Source organism: Pelobates fuscus, chromosome 3, assembly GCF_036172605.1.
Source record: "Pelobates fuscus isolate aPelFus1 chromosome 3, aPelFus1.pri, whole genome shotgun sequence".
Taxonomy (NCBI): Eukaryota; Metazoa; Chordata; class Amphibia; order Anura; family Pelobatidae; genus Pelobates; species Pelobates fuscus.
Genome location: NC_086319.1, coordinates 66,615,180 through 66,640,591, shown reverse-complemented (window position 1 = coordinate 66,640,591; position 25,412 = coordinate 66,615,180). Strand labels below are relative to the sequence as shown.

Genomic DNA, 25,412 nt, shown 5'->3' with positions numbered 1-25,412 from the left:
TGACGGCAGATAAGAACCATTCGCCCATCTAGTCTGCCCAATTTTCTAAATACTTTCATTAGTCTCTGGCCTTATCTTATAGTTAGGATAGCCTTATGCCTATCCCACACATGCTTAAACTCCTTTACTGTGTTAACCTCTACCACTTCAGCTAGAAGGCTGTTCCATGCATCCACTACCCTCTCAGTAAAGTAATACTTCCTGATATTATTTTTAAAACTTTGTCCCTCTAATTTAAGACTATGTCCTCTTGTTGTGGTAGTTTTTATTCTTTTAAATATAGTCTACTCCTTTACTGTGTTGATTCCCTTTATGTATTTAAATGTTTCTATCATATCCCCCCTGTCTCGTCTTTCCTCCAAGCAACACATCTTAAGAACCTTTCCTGGTAAGTTTTATCCTGCAATCCATGAACCAGTTTAGTAGACCTTCTCTGAACTCTCTCTAAGGTATCAATATCCTTCTGAAGATACGGTCTCCAGTACTGCGTACAATACTCCAAGTGAGGTCTCACCAGTGTTCTGTACAATGGCATGAGCATTTCCCTCTTTCTACTGCTAATACCTCTCCCTATACAACCAAGCATTCTGCTAGCATTTCCTGCTGCTCTATTACATTGTCTGCCTACCTTTAAGTCATCAGAAATAATCACCCCTAAATCCCTTTCCTCAGATGTTGAGGTTAGGACTCTATCAAATATTCTGTACTCTGCCCTTGGGTTTTTACGTCCAAGAGGCATTATCTTGCACTTATCCACATTAAATGTCAGTTGCCACAACTGTGACCATTTTTCTAGTTTACCTAAATCATTAGCTATTTGGCTTATCCCTCCTAAAACATCAACCCTGTTACATATCTTAGTATCATCAGCAAAAAGACATACCTTACCATCAAGACCTTCTGCACTATCACTAATAAAAATATTAAAGAGAATGGGTCCAAGTACAGATCCCTGAGGTACCCCACTGGTGACAAGCCCAAGTTTTGAATATACTCCATTGACTACAACCCTCTGTTGCCTGTCACTCAGCCACTGCCTCACCCATTCAACAATATTGGAATCCAAACTTAAAGATTGCAGTTTATTGATAAGTCTTCTATGTGCAACAGTGTCAAAAGCCTTACTGAAATCTAGGTAAGCAATGTCTACTGCACCACCCTGATCTATAATTTTAGTTACCCAATCAAAAAAATCAATAAGATTAGTTTGGCATGATCTCTCTGAAGTAAACCCATGTTGTCTCTGATCTTGAAATCCATGTGTTTTTAGATGTTCAACAATCCTATCCTTTAACATGGTTTCCATCACTTTCCCCACTACTGAAGTAAGGCTTACTGGCCTATAGTTGCCCGACTCCTCCATATTACCTTTCTTGTGAATGGGCACAACATTCGCCAACTTCCAATCTTCTGTGACTACTCCTGTTATCAATGATTGGTTAAATAAATCTGTTAATGGTTTTGCTAGTACACCACTAAGCTCTTTTAATAGCTTTGGGTGTATTCCATCATGTCCCATTGACTTATTTGTCTTTACTTTTGACAGTTGAAATAGAACCTCTTCCTCTGTAAATTCACATGTAATAAATAACTAATTTATCCTTTTTCTTAACTGAGGTCCCTCTCCTTTATTTTCATCTGTAAATACTGAACAAAAATATTCATTGAGGCAGTCAGCTAGACATTTATCCTCTTCTACATACCTTCCTTCTTTTGTTTTTAATCTAACTAATCCTTGTTTTACTTTTCTTTTCTCATTTATGTATCTAAAAAAAGTTTTGTCCCCCTTTTTTACTGACTGTGCTATTTTCTCTTCTGTGTGTGATTTGGAAGCACTTTCTTAGCCTCTTTCTGCCTAATCTTAAAGATCATTCTTTCTTCCTCACTCTGGTTGTTTTTTTATAATTACTAAATGCTAACTTTTTGTTTTTTACTATTTTGGCCACATCTGCAGAGTACCACAGTGGTTTCTTGAATTTTTTGCTTTTACTAACAAGCCTAATGCAATGTTCTGTTGCCTTCAGTAGTGCAACTTTTAAATAATCCCATTTCTCTTGGACTCCATTTAAATTGCTCCAGTCTGATAATGACTCCTTTACACATATTCTAATTTTAAAAAAGTTTTTCTAAAGTCTTAAACTTTTGTTTTTGTGTGGTATGACTCAGTCACTGTTCTTATATTAAACCACACTGATTGATGATCACTGGATCCTAAACTTTCACCTACAGTAATATCGGATACCAAATCTCCATTTGTTAACACTAAATCTAGTATGGCCTCTTTACGAGTTGGCTCCTCAACGACTTGTTTTAGAGACAATCCCAGTAGGGAGTTTAGAATATATGGATGATCACCAATGCCTGAGTTTTTACGTTTTTGCAAAAGAATGCCATGGTCTACTGTGTCAAAGGCCTTGGCAAAATCAAGGAAAATAGCTCCAGTTAAGTTTCCTTGTTCCATGCCAATTTGGATGTCATTGCAAACTTTTAAGAGGGCAGTCGAAATTGAGTGATTTGGACGAAAACCTGATTGATCGGGGGTCAGATAATTTGATTGTTGATAATATTCACAATTTAAGTCATAAACTTTGCAGTGCAAGTGTAAGTTTCTCTATGGGTCCAGCTTAAGAAAAAAACATGTTAAAAAAATTATAATACATCAAGATGATTTTGTTTTTCATGATGATTGATTTAATGTAGAGGGCATAGTTTGTTTTTGGGGTGTTATGTCAAGTTACAAAAATGTGTGTACATCAATAATTAATTCATTATTTCTTTATTGAAGCACTCTACCATAATGTTTTTATGTTTTTTTCTTGCATGGAAACACTCTGCTTTTTTTTTCAATGCTTCTTTTCTAATGATTCATTTAACTTCAGTACTCTCAAAAGTTTATCGAATGACAAATGAATGCATTGTAAAAACTATTCCATTATTAGAACTGTTTCTGTCGGTAATGGTTCTGTAGGGAACTAAATAATACTAGCTGGGGGATGTAGTCCACACATTCTGGAGTGCCGAAGGTTGCCTATCCCTGAGCTAGAACCAACTTCAAAGAACAATCCATTAGTAAACTTTAGTAAACTTTATACAGGGAAAAATGAACCAGGCAGTTCCCAACAGGATGTACAAGGAAGTTAATCATATTATATCCCCAAAATTGCCAAAATTGCCAAGGCTCATAGTTGTATTTAAGTTTGTAAATTCTAATTTTGTAAATAAATCTTACTTTTTGTAGGTTGGTGAGGATTATAACCATGTGTTTATAAAATGGAGCAATGAAAGTCAAAACCTTTTGGTCTCTGATTTGAAACCGTTCACCAAATATTCTGTGATCATTACGGCCTTCACTGGAGATGTCCAATCAGCATTTACTGAGGGGCAGTCGAGCAGTGCAGTGACTGTCACAACTCTAGAAGCAGGTATGTCTTTTTGCTTATGACACCCATATTACTTCATTAGTTATATACTGTGCAACTCACAAATGAGTATTTGATAACAAAGCTGAATTTACCCCTCCAGCATGCTGTTATACAAGTCTATGTGATGATTATTGCACTTCATACTATTGTCATGTGATGAGCTAACTCCACCCCAGTTTCCTGTATATCAACTATTTAATTGAAAAGCTGGACTGTCTCTTTATTTTCCGGACATCATTAGAAAAGAAAAAAAAAATAGAGTGACCATGTCTGTTTTACAAACGTGTATAACTGAGGACATAATAAAGTGAAAAAGGGAGGAGAAATTAAAAAGGTGCAGAGATGCCAAATTATTTTCAGCAATATCTATTAAGTTACATTATTATGTCATTTATTATGTCAATTATACTTAATGCAGCATGACATATTTGCAGTGGCATACAATGTCTTCTAAATACAATTTTTTTTTTTTACTAATAATTCTTGCAAACTTTGACTGAGGTTTGAATAGTAAAAAAATATTTTAATGTATGTATATATCACATGACACATTTGGGCTAAAAGGAGCCCAAACAGTATTTTGTACAAACTTTGTTATTTCATAAATGTTTATTAACATTTAAGTTTTAATACTATGTGTTTTTTTTTCATCTCCTTCCTACCCCCCTTTTTGTGACTTCTCTAATATTAGGCCAACGTGTCTTTTTAGTAAGTTTGAAAGACACTAGCATTATACTTTTTGCTGTGGAAAAATGGGGCTTGTTTCCTTTTGTATTATGAAATATATCTATCGTAAACCATTTATTCAAACTAAATGGTGTTTGTTTTCCGTATTCCCTTGGAATTTATTTGAAATTAGAATATACTATAGTTTTTCTACAGGCTTTCTTACTACACAAAAACCCTCAAAGTATAAAAGTGGGCCAATTGGCTAAATGTTTTACAGCATAAATGTGAATGACATGGATGTGTATAGAACAAGAGGAAAGAAGGGTCTGACACCATTTTAGAATGCCAAACAGCCCTGAATGAAAATGGAGACAAACAATAGATGCTCATTTGCATATAGCGCCATGTATTCAAATTACAAACAACGACCACCTTTTTTTTTCTCTTACTTTTACTGACAAATCTATTAGCACATTGTATGCCTTGCTTTCGTGTGGATGTACCAGAAGCTGTTAAACATTGTTTAGGTTACAAATTCTCTTTAATCTCTTAACACAACCAAGTCTGATGGCCTAATTGTTACTACATTTCCACATGCTTAGTAAATGAGGTGCAAAATCTTACTGTATAATTTCAACTGTTTAGGTGCATGGAAATAAAATATTTAGCAAAACTTATACATTATACTATGATCAGTTTCGATGCTTGTTTCCACTTTTAGTGCCCAACGAACCACCAAAAAACATAACTTTTCAGAAGATTCCAGATGAGGTTACAAAGGTTCAGATGACTTTTATTCCTCCGGAGGAAGCCAATGGGAAGATTCAAGTCTTCCAAGCCATGGTTTATAAGGAAGATGATCCTACAGTGTCACACATCTACAATCTAAGTATTATTAGGAGGAACAATAACTCCATCACCGCACTCATTGAGGGACTTAAAGGTGGATACACGTATAACATAAGTGTAAGGATTTAAGGATTGTTGCTTCTGATTATTTTTTCAGACTGGATTTTGTTGTTAACTTGTCAATTTTACTATCAGAAAATACACAACAAACAAAAAATAAAGGAAAAGAAAAAACATACAGGATTATTACACTCTTAACAGGGGAACAGCAGAGTTTAGGCTGAAGCATTAAATGTAGAACAAGTCTGTATTCTCAATTACAAGATAGATAGACAGACAGACAGACAGACAGATAGATATATATATAGAGATAGATATAGATAGATTGAAAGATAGATAGAAAGATAGATAGATAGATAGATAGAGACAGATAGATATTATCCAGTTTACATTACAGTTTTTTTAAACTAGATGTTAGACGTTGATAAGTGGTTTATATAAGCATTTAGAATAAAACATGTTTTCCTGAAATGATAGATAGATAGATAGATAGATAGATGGATAAGCCAATCTGTAGAGAAAAAAGACCACTCACCTTGACCAGAACAGTTTATTGTAGTGGTTATGGTACTTGGAGGCTACAGGTGAAGCCACTGCTTAAAATTATCCCTTCTGATGGGAACAGCATAATTAGGTATTTTGTTTCCTTGTTATCCAAACAAAATATTGGAGATGGTGAGTGCTGGGGTACGGAAGTATTTGGTTGTGATAAACGAGCTAACTCTAAATCTCACTTAACATTTTTCACACAGAGAGCCTATGTCAAATTGATCAGAGCTGGAAAGGTTAATGTTGATAATCTTTCTCGTTATAATATGTTTTTTAATAAAAACTGGAGGATCTTCACTAATATCCTCCTTGTACCATAATACAGTGGCCATGGTGCTTTGAGAGTCCTTTCATTACCAAATTACAGTCAACAGCAGGGCAGGTGCAAGGATTTCTGCCGCCATAGGCAAAGATCCATTTTGCCGTCCCCTCATGAAAGCAAATACAATCTCACAGAAGTTTATTCACTAAACTCTGAATTGCAGTGAGATGAAAACCAAATTGCAAAGTTTAAACAAAAACAGCTGAACTGTGACTGTAGCCAAATTGGGAGAATTATTTTGTATCAGCTATTTTGCCCTAAATGTTGCCATATGGTTTTCAGTTAGGTCTGCCTTATACACAAATAATGCTTAATGCGTACATGCATATACACACACTGCCTAAAACCTACATCCATACGCGCATACTGCCTAATACATACATCCATAAACACACATACTGCCTAATACATACATCAATAAACACACATACTGCCTAATACATGCCTAATACTTACATCCATAAACATATACTGCCTAATGCATACATTGTACATTGAATACATACTTTATCGCTGTGATAAATGATGTATTCCATGCATTTGGTGAGTTTAATTTATAATAAGACTAGCACAGACGAGCACACACACTGACAGATTAGCGCACACATACACACTGACTGACACACTTACTTACAGACACATACACATACTGACAGACACCCTTACTCACTGATTGACACACACTGACAGACACACACACAGTCACTGACAGACACACAGTCGCTGAAAGACACAGTCACTGACAGACACACACTCACTGACAGACACACCCACACTCGCTGTCAGATACATACTCATTGACACTCACTGGCAGATGTACACTCACTCACTGACACACATACTCACTCACTGACAGACACGCAGACATACATACATACATTTACTCACTGACAGACACACACTCACTGACAGTCAAACACTCACTGACACACAAACTCACACAATTTAACACACACACACAGACACTCACTGACATACATACACTCACTCACTGACACACACATACTCACATACACACACACATAGACAGACAGACACTCACTGACATACATACACTCACTCACAGACACACACATACTCACTCACAGACACACACACACACAGGCAGACACTCACTGACATACATACACTCACTCACTGACACACATTCTCATGCACAGACAGACATACATACAAACAAATGTAGGAATAGCAGCAAACGCGTTTCGGCTTGGTAGCCTTCTTCCAGTGCTCAATGTAGGAATAGCAGCAAACGCGTTTCGGCTTGGTAGCCTTCTTCCAGTGCTCGCTGGAAGAAGGCTACCAAGCCGAAACGCGTTTGCTGCTATTCCTACATTTGTTTGTATTTTATATATTTGTTTTATACTACTCCAAAGGTTAATACTGCTTGGGTAAGTGGATGCCCCCCCTTTTTATATTATTTGGATTTGGGTTCCACTCCCTTATAACCAGGAGTTTGTTTTATATTTTTACCTTTAAATAAATATACGTTTTTTACTACGGAACCTTTCCAGTCATTTCTTGGAGTTTCGTCAGCCTGAATTGGCACCCTTGAGCCTATTATACAGAGCCTGGTACGGCTCTGCCAAATGTGAGTGGCAGTCCATTTTTATTCAGCATACATTTATATTACACAGTATACACTATGTTATGTTTTGTATTTATATTTTGTAGATAACATTCTGCCAGCTGCCTATGTTCAGGTTGTATTTTATGTTTATCTATCACCATTACACTTGTTTTTGGGATTATCACTCCCTATGTGGTTTTTGATACACACTCTCTATCTATATTTACTCTGATTTAGTGTCTGGGAAACACTGTTGTATCAATTTTATAACATGACAGGAGGCTTCGTATTTGCTTAAGACTTTCTTTACTTAAGCTTCACAGCAGCACTTTTTTACTTAGTAACAGGGTAACCAATCAGAAAAAAGATAACATGGCATAAAAGTCCCTCCCTGTGACGTCACTTCCTCTTTCTTTGCTGCTTCACACCAGTACAGGTCAGAGTGCCACTGTCTCCTACTTTCTGTGGGTTTTTCTGTGGTTCACTTATTAATTTTCTGTCATCTGTTTTACATCATTCACTATTATTATATACTGTTATATTTGTTCTAATATTTCTTATCCTTGGGCTTTTATTTATCCACCTTATTTATCCTTTGCCTATACTTTCCTAAAACACTATTGAGATTTTTATGTTTTTCACTACATCTAAATTCTATCTTTTGTATTCCGATTCTTTATAACTGTTTTTTTCCGTTTTCTAATATCTGTTTGCTACCTCTTTTAGTCCGGTTTGCGAGCGGCATTCTGTGCCCCGTTTTTCCCGGGCTTTTGGGCTGTGGAGAACGCCTCCATCAGCTCTCAGTGCGCACGGCGGCCATCTTGGATCTCGCACTCATCCGCGAGATCCAAGCGGCCTCCTCGTTCGCTTGTGCGCATGCGCGAGATCGCGGCGGCCATTTTCTTGGTTCCGCGATCTGCAATCTCTCCGGCCGTGCGGCGGCCATTTTTTGCCGCATTTCGCGGCGTTTTCATATTTAACTTACCTATATGATTAAATGCAAACATTCAAGTATACCTGCTCAGTACTATATATAACTTAAAATTACAGGTTTAAGTGTTCTCTACTTCCCTCTACTCACCATAGGAGGGATTTTAAAATACCATTAGAACAACCACAATCTATTTCAGACTATCACCCCCTGGTGGAAATTTGTTTATACTACATTAACCTATATTCTCATTGAATAAAACAATCCTTGTTTATATTACTGAATACCTTGGAATACATATAGGGTAAATTCCCTGTCTATACCTTTGACTAAATACAACCCATACTTATACTGTGGATGGGTATAGGGAAAAATCCCTACACAAGATTTATGATTGCTGTTTACTTATACAGCCCATGATTGGCCCGCTTTGTCTGTGCCTCCATACCTCTATACGGGTCTGTATAATTATTCCCAGAGGTTATTTATGCTGGGTGACCCCCAGTTTCAGCTTGCACTGTGGATTTATAACATATTGTGATATATGGTGACGGCCTTAAGATACATTCTAATGCTGGCCTATTCTGCCCCATAGGTCTCAACACTGTTGCTATGGAGGCTTCAAATCAAGATCAAAACCTGCAAGCAATTATTAATGCGGCTGTAGCCGTTTCACTAGAAAAGGCCCTGGCTCGGGTGCTGCCCATTGAGCCAAAGGATCCACAAATATCTGAACCCCCGCTTTCTGACGAAGAAGCGGTGGAGTCCGATTCCACAAAAATAAACCCTTCCAAACCCAATAAGAGATATTGGAAAGGGAATGGGCCAGAACCTCTCAAACGCAAGGGGAAAGAACCGGCGAAACGCCCCAAACAGTCAGACACTAAAGAGAAGCACTCAGTCCAGCCCACTCTATCGGAAGAGGAGGAAGATTCTTTCGACCTACACCCCTTAGCCATCCTAGATGAATGGCAAGCTGACCACTCCTCTGAAGATGAGGAAGACTGGCCCGAGACATCGTTTAAAGGAGCACCTCTCCTTCAAACTGCTATGGGAGATCTCACAACTGAAGATATGGTACCCAGTTCCAATCCTTCTGGGGACGCTGAATCCTTTCTGGATTCGTTTGGTCAACCTCTTTTCGACCCAAGACAGATCAGATACCCTCGATCATCTGAATGGTCACTCCCAGACCATCTCTCCAAGTATATACATTTTTGGATCAGGAGACCCCTAGATCGGGAAGTCCGCAAGCGCCTAAGAGCCGAATGTCCTAGACCTTCTCTACCGGACAAGGTCGCTGTCACCCCAGAGTTTGACACGCTGCTCTACACATATATGGCCAGATCCGGCCGTGACCCTAAAAAGGGCATTGAGCGCAGCTTGCGCCTCACGCAAGACAAAATGCTAGATATCCTGGGACCCCTGGCCAAAATTCTTCTACTGGCTGATGAAGCCCTTTCTAATGAAGATCCTTTAGACCCATCCGTGATAAGAGAATGGGCACTACGCTCAATTTGCCTGCTGGGCAATGCAAATACATCTCTCTGTACCGAGCGTAGAAAAGCAGTGCTGCTGCGTATGGATGCCAAGTTAGCTGACTTGGGAACAAAAGAATTGGGTCCCAAGGCCAAAGGCTTGTTGTTTGGAGAACCCTACATTAAAGAATTACATAAACATGTAAACTTATACGCCACACTAAACAAGGCGCAGTCATCCATGAAAAGGGTATTCCATCATCAACCCTCACGGGTTTTTGGCAGGGCTGGCCGTACAAGGGGTCGTACAGTCAGCCGCTTCTGGTCCACAAATCAACGCCAGAGAACCCCCACTTCACCATTCTTCCCCAACTATCAATCAAGGGGCTCCTACACCCAAAGGGCGGATAGGGGAAGAGGATACAGAGCCCGCGGACGCAACAGATACCCAACAGGTGAGATTCCCTATCTTTCACCTTTCTACTGTTTATCATGCGGGCAGGTTGTCACTTTGTGTAGACATGTGGAAGACGCTGTCTTCAGATACCTGGGTTCTAAACACAGTTCAAGGTTATTCCATAGAGTTTCATTCTCTCCCTTCTCAAACAGGTTATCCTCTCTATCCAACGATGTCAAAATCTCAGAATCGTCTTCTCGATTCAGAACTACGTTCTCTTCTAACAAAAGGAGCGATTCAACCTGCTCCCCTCGACGAAGGCTTCCTCAGCTCCGTCTTCTTGGTCAAAAAGAAATCTGGGGAATACCGCCCAGTAATCAACCTTCGCCAACTGAATACTTTCGTGGTTTACAGACACTTCAAAATGGAAGGAATACATCTCCTCAGAGACATTCTCCGACCAGGCGATTGGTTCACCCGACTCGATCTCAAGGATGCTTACCTCTCTGTATCAGTACATCCATCCAGTCGGCGTTTTCTCCGCTTTCCTTGGCACCACCGGATTTTTCAATTCACCTGCCTTCCATTCGGCCTGAGTTCCGCCCCGTGGTGCTTCACCAAACTACTCAAACCAGTCACCGCACATCTTCGAGAAAGGGGCATTCGTTGCCTAATCTACCTCGACGACCTCTTGCTACTCTGCGAAGACGTATCCAGGCTGCGTTCACAGACGAACTATACATCTTTATTGATCGAATCTTTGGGATTTGTCATCAACCAAGAGAAATCATCACTGGCCCCATCCAGAGTCATTCAATTTCTCGGCTTCGAGATCGACTCTTCAACCTGTGTTCTTCGCCTGCCTCAATCCAAGTTAACTGCGATCAGGAAAGAACTACGCAAAACGCTTCGTCAAGCAGATCTACCCCTCCGAGGTTTGGCTCGGATCGTAGGCCTACTTTCAGCCTCCATTCAGGCAATCTACCCAGGTCCACTACACTATCGGGCCATGCAACGCTTGAAAGCTCAATTCCTCCGGACCCACCCATCATACGATCAGAGGGTCCCGATCACCACCGAAGTGAGGGAGGAACTTTACTGGTGGCTCCGCCACATGTCTGCCTGGAACGGCAAGGCAATTTTCGGTCCCACTCCGGACTTCGTGGTGGAATCAGACGCGAGCCTTCTAGGCTGGGGCGCAACCTGCCATACATCATCCACCGGAGGACCATGGACCAACACAGAACATTCTCTCCACATCAATTGCCTGGAGTTAATAGCCGGCTCTTTCGCAATTCGCAGTTTGACCAATCATCTCTCAAACTGCTGTATTCTCCTTCGGATGGACAATATCTCAGCCGTCCAATACATCAACAAATTAGGCGGAGCCAGATCTCACATCCTCTCCGAAGTGACAAAGGACATCTACGAATTTTGCTTCCAACGCAACATCACACTTCAAGCAGAATATCTTCCAGGGGAGACGAACGTTACCGCGGATTGGTTCTCCCGACATTGGAGAGACGCCAGCGACTGGCGCCTACACAGGACAATCTTCCTTCGCATCTCCAAACTCAGGGGCCCGTTTGTTCTAGATCTATTCGCCTCCCGGACGAATTTTCAAGTCCCTCGTTTCTTCAGCTGGCTCCCAGACCCAGAATGCTCGGCAGTGGATGCCTTCCTTCAGAGGTGGCCGACAACGGGAGCCTATGCCTTCCCTCCATTTGCGATGATCTCCAGAATCCTTCTTCAGGTTCGCAGACAACAGGTCATGCTGGTTCTACTCACCCCACTCTGGCGGGGCCAAGCCTGGTTTCCAGATCTCCTGGACCTCTCCTGTCGACATCCTCTACTGCTACCTCCATGGCCCAATCTCCTAGAGGACCCTCAAGGGAATCCTCATCCAATGATACTGCAAGACCACCTCCACCTAGTAGCTTGGACTCTTTCAGGGGAACCTGGCATTTCGGAGAACTATCGCAGAGAACTAAGGAACTCCTCTGGGATTCATGGGCCCCTGGCACCAGAAGATGCTACCTTTCCTCCTGGAACACTTGGTGCAATTGGTGCCTGGAACGGCATACCGATCCCCTTACTGCCCCTAGACAGTTCATATTGAATTTCCTCTCTCATCTATTCGACCTGGGCCGATCCTACCGATCCATCAACGTTGCCCGGTCAGCCATCTCGGCAGCCCACGTTCCCCTAGAAGGAACTCCAGTGGGCCAGGACCCGCTGGTTTGTAGGCTTTTGCGGGGCATTAAACTGGCTCGCCCTCCAACACCGAAATACTCCCATCTCTGGGACGTCAATGTCATGATTCACTTCCTGGAAACTTGGCCAAACAACGAAGATCTATCCCTCCGTCAACTCTCTGCAAAATTCACCCTGTTACTTTGCCTAGTGTCCTTCCGACGGGTATCGGATGTTCGAGCATTTGACCATGACGCTGTCAATTTTTCTCCAGAAGGTGTCACCTTTTTAGTATCCAGACGGACAAAATCAAACTCTTCTTCAGTTTTTTACCCGTACTTCCCTAACCACCCGAAATTGTGTGTGGTTTCACTTCTCTCCCGTTATTTACTACTCACCTCCTCTCTCCGTTCAAACTCCTCCAGCCAACTATTGGTCTCGTATGTTCGACCTCACCATCCGGTATCAACCACAACCCTTGCCCGATGGGTTAGATGGTTACTCTCCCTGGCCGGGATTGAAGCATCCTTCGGAGCCCACTCCATCAGGGGAGCGGCGGCATCGGGAGCATTCAACGCGGGAGCCTCTCTTCGAGACATTCTTCAGTCTGCAGACTGGTCACGGGAGCAGACGTTCCGCAACTTCTATTTTCGTCCGGCTGTGCACGCTTCTTTACCCCTTCTCGGGGAGCGTTAAAACAGCAAATACGAAGCCTCCTGTCATGTTATAAAATTGTAGATTATGCTAGCTTTAGTGTACCTATAATCTTAATTTTATTAATGACAGGAGGCGAGTATTTCCCACCCATTCACTATCGTTTTCCCCCCCTTTAGAGTCGCCTCAATAGGTAAGTTCATCTAAGATAAGAGTAATACACGATGTATCTTCTCCCAGGGGGGGCTAAGGGTTACACTCTATGGTAAATAGTTTAACACTTTGTTGGAGGTGGGCTATGATATATGATTTCTAATTACTGGATGTCATAACTTTAGAAATCCAATTCACGGATTAATCCTTGGTTTCGACTCTGCTCTCTCGTTTCAGCGTAAAGCTCCCTCAAGAGGACAAGCCTAGTTGCTGTATCATCAAGCATTATCTCAGCTCTCCAAGAAGACATCTTTGTTTACGTTCCTGTTCCCTCTCAAGCATCAACTTTCTCACCTGGCATTCTGGATTTCGCATCTGGACTTCTTTATCAGTTTCCTGTTCCTACTTGTTCGCAGCCAGAAAGAGGAAGTGACGTCACAGGGAGGGACTTTTATGCCATGTTATCTTTTTTCTGATTGGTTACCCTGTTACTAAGTAAAAAAGTGCTGCTGTGAAGCTTAAGTAAAGAAAGTCTTAAGCAAATACTCGCCTCCTGTCATTAATAAAATTAAGATTATAGGTACACTAAAGCTAGCATAATCTACAATTACTGTTGTATATTCACTTTTACTCCATTTTGTGAAGCGCCTACTCACTATTGTCTACCTTATAACAAATGTTTGCGCTGGCCCTGGTCAACAGACAACTTTGAATCCCTATAACAGCTATAATAGCAAGGTGGCAGTTAGTCTCTATCTTTTGAAATTCTATCTTGATTGTAGATTGATTGTAGATTGATATTCAGACCATGGTTAGAATTCATTGCAGAGTTAGAGTTCATTTAATCTCAGGGAAGCATTGGGACATAAATATCTCTGGATACCAATAACACTTGTGCTGTCTTCAGGTGTCAGTGTTTTAATTTATCCTTCTCATGATAATGGTATTTTTCTAATTTTTTTAAATAAAGGTATATGCAGTGAATGGTGCTGGAGCAGGACCAAAAATACAGATGAAAATTACCACAGACATTAAAGGTACCGTATGAATAATAATAATAATGGGAACTTTCAACAAGACTGGACGGCTCACCTCTGCTTGCATGACATATATAAGAAATTAGTCTACAAAAATAATAAAACAAGATAATAATTCAACCGTTTTTTTTTTTTTATCAATAAATGTAACATAAAATGAAGAAATTATTATTATTAAGCTATGAAGACGTTGATATTACTCTGAAATTAAATCTGGACTGTATCTGAGACACAAGTGTGACTTTAAGTATCCCCCAATTAAACCGATTAATTCAAACTGGATTAAAAAAATCCAGAAAAAGCCTACTAGCATTCCACTGCTTTACATGACTGAATACAATGCACGCCATAAAATGTTGGTGGTTTAGCTGTGTACTGTCACACATTGTAATATTATTATGATTATTATTGGCATTTATAAAGCGCCAACTTATTCCGCAGTGATTTGCAATGTCATATGAAATGGAAAACTAGCATTTCCTTTTTAAATAATTTAAGGGACCAGGGGTTGACAAGTCTCTAAAAAAGCTTTAAAAACAGTTGTAGAATTTTCCAGTTTTAAACAATTGAATCGCAATTAGCTTCACTAAAAGTTGTATCTTACGGCATGTGCACTTTCAGTACAAAATAGTTTGGGCTGTGCGTAAATTATTACACGCCCCTGGGATTCATGGGTGACATCTTTACATCTACTTAATGCACTGTCAGAATTGTTTTGGAATTAACCAAACCAATTAAAAGAAACGCTATGCTTAAAATATCCTCAGTCTGTTTGGGATTTTATTAGTAAATTGATCATTCTGCTTTAAAACAATTCTACCGAGGCTCAGAAAAATTTGTCTTGTATTTCTTCCGAATAATCCTCTAACTTATGATGTAGCGTGGGAAATATGAACACAACATCTGTGAAGTGATGAAAATCATAAGATCTATGTTAATAAGCAACCAACTTGTTTCTAAGGAAAAAATGAGCCGGTTATTAAAAAATTTGAAAACATTTCTTTCTGTTATGGCTATGAATGAACTATTCCAGGAAACACAAATCGGGGGACAAAATGAACAGAACTTAACCTGGGGAAAAGCAATGCAACAAAATATATATTTTTTCAATGTTTTCCCTTTAAATAGAAATTGATTTGACTGATGCTAAATTTATCACCATTCTATCGTTATCTCCACAGCTGATTTAAAATTAATTGCTAATACCTTAATTTTAAAAGATGTAAATTTAAAGTAGCCACGGCCCCATATTGCACTAACATAAAATTCTTATTGAGGACGTTTTTGTCGTCCTAGTCATTAATTTTTCCTATGAAATAATGCTCCCAGAAGTAGTTTTTCTATCACAAATCACATAATCCCTTGCCATCCTCATAGCCTAGCCAAAAAAGTTTAGTGGTTGCAATGTTTTGCTGTGAAAGATTTAGCATCGGATATCAGTCATCTATTCCTTTATTATTCTACTATGTCCTTTTATATTTAAAATCATCTCAAAGTTGGTGTGGTGGTGTTTTGCTTTTACCAACAATCACTAATTCTGGTATTCACAAAAAAACTATATATCTATATATATTGTAGAGATTTATGGAGCACTTTGCTTAGTTTTGCTCTTTATATAACCTGCTTGTGTGAAAATTGATTTGCAAAAATACCAGAATTTAAAAAAGGAAAAGATGAAAAAACATTAAGATGAATAGTGTGAAACAAACATAAATCTAATAGCTATTTTTAATGGATGACAAAAATTGACTGAACTTCTGGGACTGATCATGGAAAAAAACAAACAAAACAGAAAAGTAAACATGATATTAATTATGAATACAATAATTATCATTTATATATGTTTTTGCAGAACCTCCTAAACCTATCAAGAAACCAGTGCCTATGTATGACTCGACTGGAAGTGTTATAGCTACCTCCACCACTGTGACCATTAAAATGCCAATATGCTACTTCAGTGAAAATAATGGACCAATCAAAAACATTCAAATTCTTGTTTCTGAAGTAGGAGGTGAAACTTTAGAGATATTTATTTTAACATTTTATTTTAATATTTCATGTACCTTCTCTATATTTTATGTACATTGTACAGTTGTATGGACACTATAAGCACCAAAACAACTTTAGCTGAATGAAGCAATTTGGGTGTATAGATCATGCCCTTACGGTCTAACTGCTCAATTCTCTGCCATTTAGAAGTTAAATTACTTTGTTTATGCAGCCCTAGTTACACATCCCCGTATGTGACTTGCACAGCCTTTCTAAGCACTTCCTGTAATGCGAGATATCATGTTTAGAGTTCCTTTATTGCACATTCTGTTTAATTTAAAATCTTCTATCTCGTGATCTGTTGATAGCCTTCTAGACCTTGCAGGAGTCTCCTGTGTGTGATTAAAGTTCAATTTACAGAGCAGGATAAAAGCTGTACTATGAACACTTTATGCTGATTGAAAATTTATAATTTTTATCATGCTGACTGTATCAGTCACAGCAAGGAAAGGCACTGCATAAACAGAAACCAAACTGATTTAAAACAAAACTGATTTAACTCCTAAAGAATAGAAATGGCAGAGAATAGAGCAGTGACACTGCAGGGGCATAATCTATACACTAACAATGCTTCATTAAGCTGACGTTGTTTTGGTACTTAGAGTATGCCTTTAATTATACCTTCCAACAGCCGGAGTACCAGAATCGGGACGCTGGTGGGAGTAGAAAGGGCAGGCCCAAAAATGGGGCATGTCTGTCCAGTTTACTGGCAGGTCAGTCTGGTATGAATACACAAAAGGCTACCTGCCAGCCATTTTATTTGACCCACTGAGGGCTGTTTCAGTAGTCCCTGCAGGGTCCAAGTGACCAAAGCATAACACAAGCACTTCTAACAATGCGCTCATTCATTGGTTGTTGGGAACAGTTCCCTGGTGTCTCTAAAAGCGGGACATCAACGAACTATGACAGGATGGTGGGACAGGACCCAAAAATTGGGACTGTACCACCAAATTTGGGAGAGTTGGGTAGCATGCTTTACGTAATAAAATTCTGACATTAGATTGACCAAAACAATTTAACCAAAACAATAAGAACTATGTTTAGATATGGATTGGAAATCATTGTCCCAACACACAATATTTCCCTTTGTCAAAACTGCTATTAACTAGAGAAGCACATTCCCTAACTAAACAATCCCTATTAATCCTTGTACGGCAACACAGTGGGTTTATCAACATTTAATGTTTAACTGATTATGGGAACCAAGGAACAAGTTTAATAAATAATACAGTAAGAAACAATGGTACGGTAAAAAATGTCAAGACAAAAAGAACCTTGATGTACAGGCACTCTTATATCTGTATTGGTGCAAAGTATCAAGGTGGCCCATTAACCTTCAAATATATAATACATACAAATTGATACTGCACTCAAAGTAATGCAAAAATTGATGCGTATTTAATCATAAGTGGTGAAACAATTTCATATATATACACAAAAAAATGAAAAAAGTTGGATACAAGTATCCTATGGCAACCAATGTGATGTCATGTAAAAAAACAATATCCTTACAAGAATCGAATTCATATGGGTATTTACATTCATATAGTTAAACGCTGTAGTAGTATGAGAAATTCTCAGTCTTGTGATATGGACCAGTACGGACAGGTAGGTATATACAGTATATACGATATATACAATAATGGTAGAAAAAATATTAAATAAATATATACAGTAATAGTAGAAAAAATGAAAAAATAAAAAAAATTTTGGAAAAAATTGAAAAAAAGAGAGAAAAAATGAAAAATAGAAAAAAATTTTTTAGAAAAAAATTTTTTTAGGTGGAAAAAAAGGTATATACAGTCACCAGTGTGTGCACACTATTATATATGGATCGATCTCACCAGAATATTCTGCTGAAAAAAGAAAGAAAGCATCCAGTCCCAAATATGTCCGTCTTTGTTGTAGATTGCAAACTGTTCCTCCTCTGTCGCTGTTGCTTGCTGATGATGATTTTGGTCGATACTTGGTAAGTGCTTGATAAGTTCTGGTGAGTCTTTAACCGGTCCTGGTCAGGTATATCCAGAATGTATATATCCAGAATATCCAGAATGTAGATTTCTTGCATCAGATAAACGGGCTATCCAGAATATAGATTTCTTGCATCAGATAAACGGGCTGCGCGCTCGGGACCCTTCAGCCCCTTCAATGGCCCTTCAAATGGCCATTGAAGGGGCTGAAGGGTCCCGAGCGCGCAGCCCGTTTATCTGATGCAAGAAATCTATATTCTGGATAGCCCGTTTATCTGATGCAAGAAATCTACATTCTGGATATTCTGGATATATACATTCTGGATATACCTGACCAGGACCGGTTAAAGACTCACCAGAACTTATCAAGCACTTACCAAGTATCGACCAAAATCATCATCAGCAAGCAACAGCGACAGAGGAGGAACAGTTTGCAATCTACAACAAAGACGGACATATTTGGGACTGGATGCTTTCTTTCTTTTTTCAGCAGAATATTCTGGTGAGATCGATCCATATATAATAGTGTGCACACACTGGTGACTGTATATACCTTTTTTTCCACCTAAAAAAATTTTTTTCTAAAAAATTTTTTTCTATTTTTCATTTTTTCTCTCTTTTTTTCAATTTTTTCCAAAAAATTTTTTTTATTTTTTCATTTTTTCTACTATTACTGTATATATTTATTTAATATTTTTTCTACCATTATTGTATATATCGTATATACTGTATATACCTACCTGTCCGTACTGGTCCATATCACAAGACTGAGAATTTCTCATACTACTACAGCGTTTAACTATATGAATGTAAATACCCATATGAATTCGATTCTTGTAAGGATATTGTTTTTTTACATGACATCACATTGGTTGCCATAGGATACTTGTATCCAACTTTTTTCATTTTTTTGTGTATATATATGAAATTGTTTCACCACTTATGATTAAATACGCATCAATTTTTGCATTACTTTGAGTGCAGTATCAATTTGTATGTATTATAAGACAAAAAGAACAACAGATAAGAATATGCTTTTAAATTGGTGGTGAGAAGTTGGACATATTCCATGTTCTCTGTCTCGACCAACTGCTAGTGATTTCCAGAGAAAAAAAACGTTCCCCTTTAAATTAAGCAAGTACTGGAGTAACCCATAACTGTGCATGTACCACAATTTTAGACGTCACAATCTACATTATAAACTGACAATCAAGACATTCCTATTAAAGTCTACACTAGGTTTAAATAATTGTACATGTATGAATTGTAAAATTGAATGCTGTACTCATAGCTACCCAGTTGCGGAACTAAAGTAGGGAGGGCCCAAATGCAAGAATTATTTTGGGACCTCCTCCTATTACAAAGATGGCCAAAGGGTAGTTCCCCGTCTGTTGTACAACTCCCACAATGCTTTGCCAACTGGGGATCTACCATTTTCCATTCTTACAGGGTTGTGTTTGTCTGAATGTAAGCATGTTTTTGTATGGAGTATATGTGTGTGAATGTAGGAGTGTACTTGTCTGTAGTATTGTGTGTTTTCATGTACTTTTGTCATTTGAAAGGTTTGAGTGAAGTGTTTGCCTTTGTATGGGTGTGTCTGTATGTAGTGTTGACATTTGAATGCAGTGGTGTATTTGTATGAAATGTTGGTGTTTGAATGCTGAGATGTATGACCAGATACTCACACTGACACACATACAGATACACAGAATGACACATACAGATACAAACACGTACACATAGATACACATGCAGATACACAGACAAACATATAGAAAGACAGATATACACATACAGATACACATAAAGACAAACAAATATAGATACAGTCACACAAATATACATACAGACAAACAGATACACGGACACAGATACAAATACAGACACACAGATACACACATACAGAAACACATATGCACATTTAGACATTACCTGGTGATCAGTCGGCTAGCTGAGGCAGTTGGGTTTCAGAGGTTCTCCCAATCTGTGCTCCCCTCCCCATGCAATCCTCCAGCGCAGCCCAGTGTTATCTTGGAGGAACGTGACCGGCTGTCACTTCTTACTAGACTGCTATAACCAAAGGGGCCCGGGCATTTAAAGGACCGCAGCGATGACCAGGCCCCATCGGGTGGCCCTAAGTGCATCGGCAACCCGATGGGCCCCCATAGCATCCGCGCTCTAGTGCAGTGCACCGGCTGCACCAGTGGTAGTTCCATTACTGTGGCCCTAAATTAAGGCATTCAAGACATCCATGTGCAGTGTCAGCTCCAGGAGGGGATCTAGATGGTTGTGGAAATCTTAAAATCTCTCTTACCTTCCATCATTTGTCACAAGGAAGTGCCCTGCTTGTGACAATAACAGTGCTTGCTCACTAACTGGCACCCTGAATCAGAACATGGTTGGTATATGATGTGTACCAGCCACATTCAGTAATATCAACTACTGTGAGATACCACTGCTAGTGACTGTGAGTCAGGGCACTAAACCTGCACTGGAGCACCAGGGATTAATGGGTAAAATAAAGAAAGGGTAATATAAGAGTGTGTATGTTTTAGATAGATAGATAGATAGATAGATAAATAGATAGACAGACAATGCAGTGTCTCTGCCATGTCTTATTGTATGCCTATGTGAGGTCCCCAACCTTTTTTTTTAAATCAATGGGGTTTGCTTATTAAACCAAAAATTGGAGTGAACATACAAGGACAACTCAACAGAAATGTTAAAATTCTCCAACTTTTTTCTACCTTTTCCCCTGCATGTGACTTGCACAGCCTTCCATAAACACTTCCTGTAAAGAGAGCCCTATTTAGGCTTTCTTTATTGCGAGTTCTGTTTAATTAAGATTTTCTTATCCCCTGCTATGTTAATAGCTTGCTAGACCCTGCAAGAGCCTCCTGTATGTGATTAAAGGTCAATTTAGAGATTGAGATACAATTGTTTAAGGTAAATTACATCTGTTTGAAAGTGAAACCAGTTTTTTTTTTTCATGCAGGCTCTGTCAATCATAGCCAGGGGAGGTGTGGCTAGGGCTGCATAAACAGAAACAAAGTGATTTAACTCCTAAATGACAGTGAATTGAGCAGTGAAATTGCAGGGGAATGATCTATGCACTAAAACTACTTTATTTAGCTAAAGTAATTTAGGTGACTATAGTGTTCCTTTAATGTTGTTGTTGAATCCCTAAACTTCACTTGTAAAGTGAGATAATATATTTTAAGTGTCACAGAAGGGGCATTTCATGGCAATACAGTCCCCAGTCATTGTCCAGCCTACCCACAATTCTCCTGTGTATATATATGTGTCATATAAGACTGACCTGATCCAATTTATGGTGGGTCACATCCCGATCCTGATTCAGCTTCAGAAATAGCAAAAACTTATTGAATTACAGTTATACCCTTTTTTCAATCTTTATATTTTAACCTAAATTAATCATTGTGTTTACAAACCAAAATATCCTTCTTAAATATAAACATGCTTAAGTAATATTACCAAGTAAAGGTCTTTACAAGACCTTGAAAGCTTATGTGAATGCTATTAAGATGTTTTAATACTGTTTAGTGTTAAGAATTAATTACAAGAAACTCTGAAATATTTTAAATGTGTAGCACTAATGTACAATCTGAGATGAAGGGCAAGCACATTAACTTATGACAAGACAATAACTGTGTGTGTGTGTATATAGCTGTCCAGAGAAACACGTTTAATTTTGTGTTTAATGTTTTAGGGACGTTCTTGGGGAAACACATACCGTATATACTCGAGTATAAGCCGACCCTAATATAAGCCGAGGCCCCTAATTTTACCCCCAAAACTGGGAAAACTTATTGACTCGAGTATAATACTAGGGTGGGAAAGGCAGCAGCTACTGGTAAATTTCTAAATAAAATTAGGTCCTAAAAAAATTATGTTAATTGAATATTTATTTACAGTGTGTGTATATAATGAATGCAGTGTGTGTGTATGAATGCAGTGTGTGTGTGTATGAGTGCAGTGTGTGTATGAGTGCAGTGTGTATGTATGAGTGCAGTGTGTGTGTATGAGTGCAGTGTGTATGTATGAGTGCAGTGTGTATGTATGAGTGCAGTGTGTGTGTGTATGAGTGCAGTGTGTGTGTGTATGAGTGCAGTGTTTGTATGTATGAGTGCAGTGTGTGTGTGTATGAGTGCAGTGTGTGTGTATGAGTGCAGTGTGTGTGTGTATGAGTGCAGTGTGTGTATGTATGAGTGCATTGTGTGTGTATGAGTGCATTGTGTGTGTATGAGTGCAGTGTGTGTGTGTATGAGTGCAGTGTGTGTGTGTATGAGTGCAGTGTGTGTGTATGAGTGCAGTGTGTGTGTGTGTATGAGTGCAGTGTGTGTATGTATGAGTGCAGTGTGTGTATGTATGAGTGCAGTGTGTGTGTATGAGTGCAGTGTGTGTGTGTATGAGTGCAGTGTGTGTGTATGAGTGCAGTGTGTGTGTATGAGTGCAGTGTGTGTGTATGAGTGCAGTGTGTGTGTGTATGAGTGCAGTGTGTGTGTATGAGTGCAGTGTGTGTGTGTGATGCAGAGTGTGATGCATAGCCTTGGTTGGGGGTGGGCATTTTTATTATTATTTTTTTAATTATTATAATTGTAATATTTTTTGATGTTATATTATTATTTTTTTATTATTATTATTATTATTATTTTTTTAATATTATAATTTTATTATTATTTTTAATATTTTATTGTATTACTTTTTTTTCCGTCCCCCCCTCCCTGCTTGATACATGGCAGGGAGGGGGGCTCTCACTCCCTGGTGGTCCAGTGGCATTGGCAGTTCAGTGGGGGGGCTGGCAGAGAGCGCTTACCTCTCTTGCAGCTCCTGTCAGCTCCCTTCTCCTCCGCGCCGGTCCGGTCAGCTCCCCTGTCAGCTTACACTGTAAGTCTCGCGAGAGCCGCACTATGACCCCGCGGCTCTCGCGAGACTTACACTGGGAGCTGACAGAGGTGCTGAACGGACCGGCGCGGAGGAGAAGGGAGCTGACAGGAGCTGCAGGAGAGGTAAGCGCTCGCTGCCAGCCCCCAGTCTGTAGGTGCCCTAAACAAGTACCTTTCCTATGTCCCTGTAGGATCTTAATACTTCTCTGTCATTGGGAAGAATCTAGCATTTCCTGTTCTGTGCCTGATTGGAGAACAGCGAAGACCAAACCTGGAAAGGAGGAGAAGAGGAGAGGGACTTAAAAGGCTAAACTTCATTTTAACATGAGATTGAGAAGGAAGTGGTTATTCAAGTCAGGGAAACATCACTGCAAAAACATTGCAAATGCAGATTACACATTCCAAATAATTTGAGATTTGCAAAATCTCTTCACTCAAAAAATCTTTTAGTATTTTATAGGCAGTTGCTAGACAATTAGCGTGTATATTTACTACACTATGCACATTGTTGTATGGGAAATGAACCATAAGCAAAATAAATGTACTTTACCTAACAGGTTCCGGCAGTTTATGAGAAAGATGCATCAGCTTCACCTTTAAAACCTATACAATATAACAATTGTTGGCATGCTTTTTTGAATCAAGGTGTTTTACTAAAGACATTTTTTAAATTTCTATTTATTTTAAAGTTGAGGTTGTTAAAATAAGAAAGATTGTTTAGTAAATTTGGTAGGTTCTTCTGTTGGTGTACTGACTGTGTAAGCTATCCCACTCATACAGGCATATAGTTAGAACAGGAACTATGTATGCAATTAGTTCTTGCACAAGAGACACAAGTCACCCAAGTGCAATCTGTCAAATAAAATTATTTGTCTAGACACATACATGCATAACCTCTTGTCGGACATTTTTTATCCCCTTTAATACAATATTTCTTTGTCAGAATTCCTTAGCCAACATCTAAGATACAGACACCATAACAATGTTAATCTCTACAAACTTAAACTTTAACTTCACCCTAGAACACACTTGAGATGTAGTAGTCACGCTTGAAAGAAATAAAAAATATGTAACTAAAGACCCAAGTCCCCTGTAATAAAAAAAAAAAATGATTGTGAAGGATTTGAGAAATAACTGTGGATGTCTTATGTACGTGACTGCTGTAACATTTTTAGTAGCCATGTATTAAGCAGAGGTTATGAATTGCATTCAAGTAGTTATATACATATATATAATGTATTTGACACCAGTAGAAATCATAATGTATATGTTGGTGTGAGCATATTCAGAAGCATAAAAAAACAAAACAAACAATAAACAAACAACTACTAACCATATGTTCATAAGTTTGTATGGACTTTATACTTACACATTTAGAGGGAAGTTTCCCATCTCTTACATTTTAAAACATTGATTACCAACATGTACTCAAGAGACCTGACCACTTCCTGTTTGTGCAGGAAGTCTTTTTTCATGAATGCTTTTATTGTCAAATTGAATTAATACAGCAAAAGTTAGAGGCAATAAAGTACAATCGGTTTGGAAAATGCTTCTTTTTTTCCCTCTACTTTTTATAACGTTGCCTCCTGTCGTAGGACGTAATTATGATATAGTAAATGATTAGTTAATATGGGGGAATCGCGTTATAATGAAGAACTAGAAAAATATGTTCAAATAATGTAGAAAAACTTGTAAAGTCACAAAGAAATCCATGACAGGTGAAATAAGTTCATAGAAATTATAACGTTTTGAGTTAGTTTGGAGTCCAAAAAGGATTTTAATACTTGGGGAGGGGAGGTCAAGAAATACCTGCAACAAAAAAACATAAGAAAAGTTATCACTCGTATTTTCCATGAGCAGCATAAGTAAAGCAGGGTAGTTGGAGGCTGGGAAGAGCTCAGTGGTGGTGGTTCTTAGCATCAGTCACGCTATGACAAGGAGGCCAAGACAGCAGGTTCTCTCAACAGCTAGCTGTGATGGAACATTACAAATATGACATACAAAATTGAGTTCTGTGCTCAAACTCCCACTACTCCTGGGCGGCAGCAATGACTATAGTAAATATAATTTAAAAAAAAATGTTACTTGCGCTAAATCCCAAATCCCTATGTACATTGATATAACTGGAGGTTTTTCAGTATCAAACCAATGGCCATTTAAGTGCAAGCTCAACTGTCCCATCAAGGCAAAATCTCCAAGATG

The 25,412-nt window shown here is 38.8% G+C and overlaps 1 protein-coding gene across 1 annotated transcript in view; it reads left to right on the top strand.

The window, feature by feature from the left end:
* The window catches only part of PTPRQ (protein tyrosine phosphatase receptor type Q), a 239,119-nt gene that overhangs the window by 163,634 nt on the left and 50,073 nt on the right, over positions 1-25,412 (top strand). The window contains exons 30-33 of the mRNA XM_063447145.1: positions 3,239-3,422; positions 4,813-5,057; positions 14,218-14,284; positions 16,137-16,295. Of these exons, the coding sequence (XP_063303215.1) occupies positions 3,239-3,422; positions 4,813-5,057; positions 14,218-14,284; positions 16,137-16,295 (655 nt within the window). The remainder of the gene's footprint in view (positions 1-3,238; positions 3,423-4,812; positions 5,058-14,217; positions 14,285-16,136; positions 16,296-25,412) is intronic.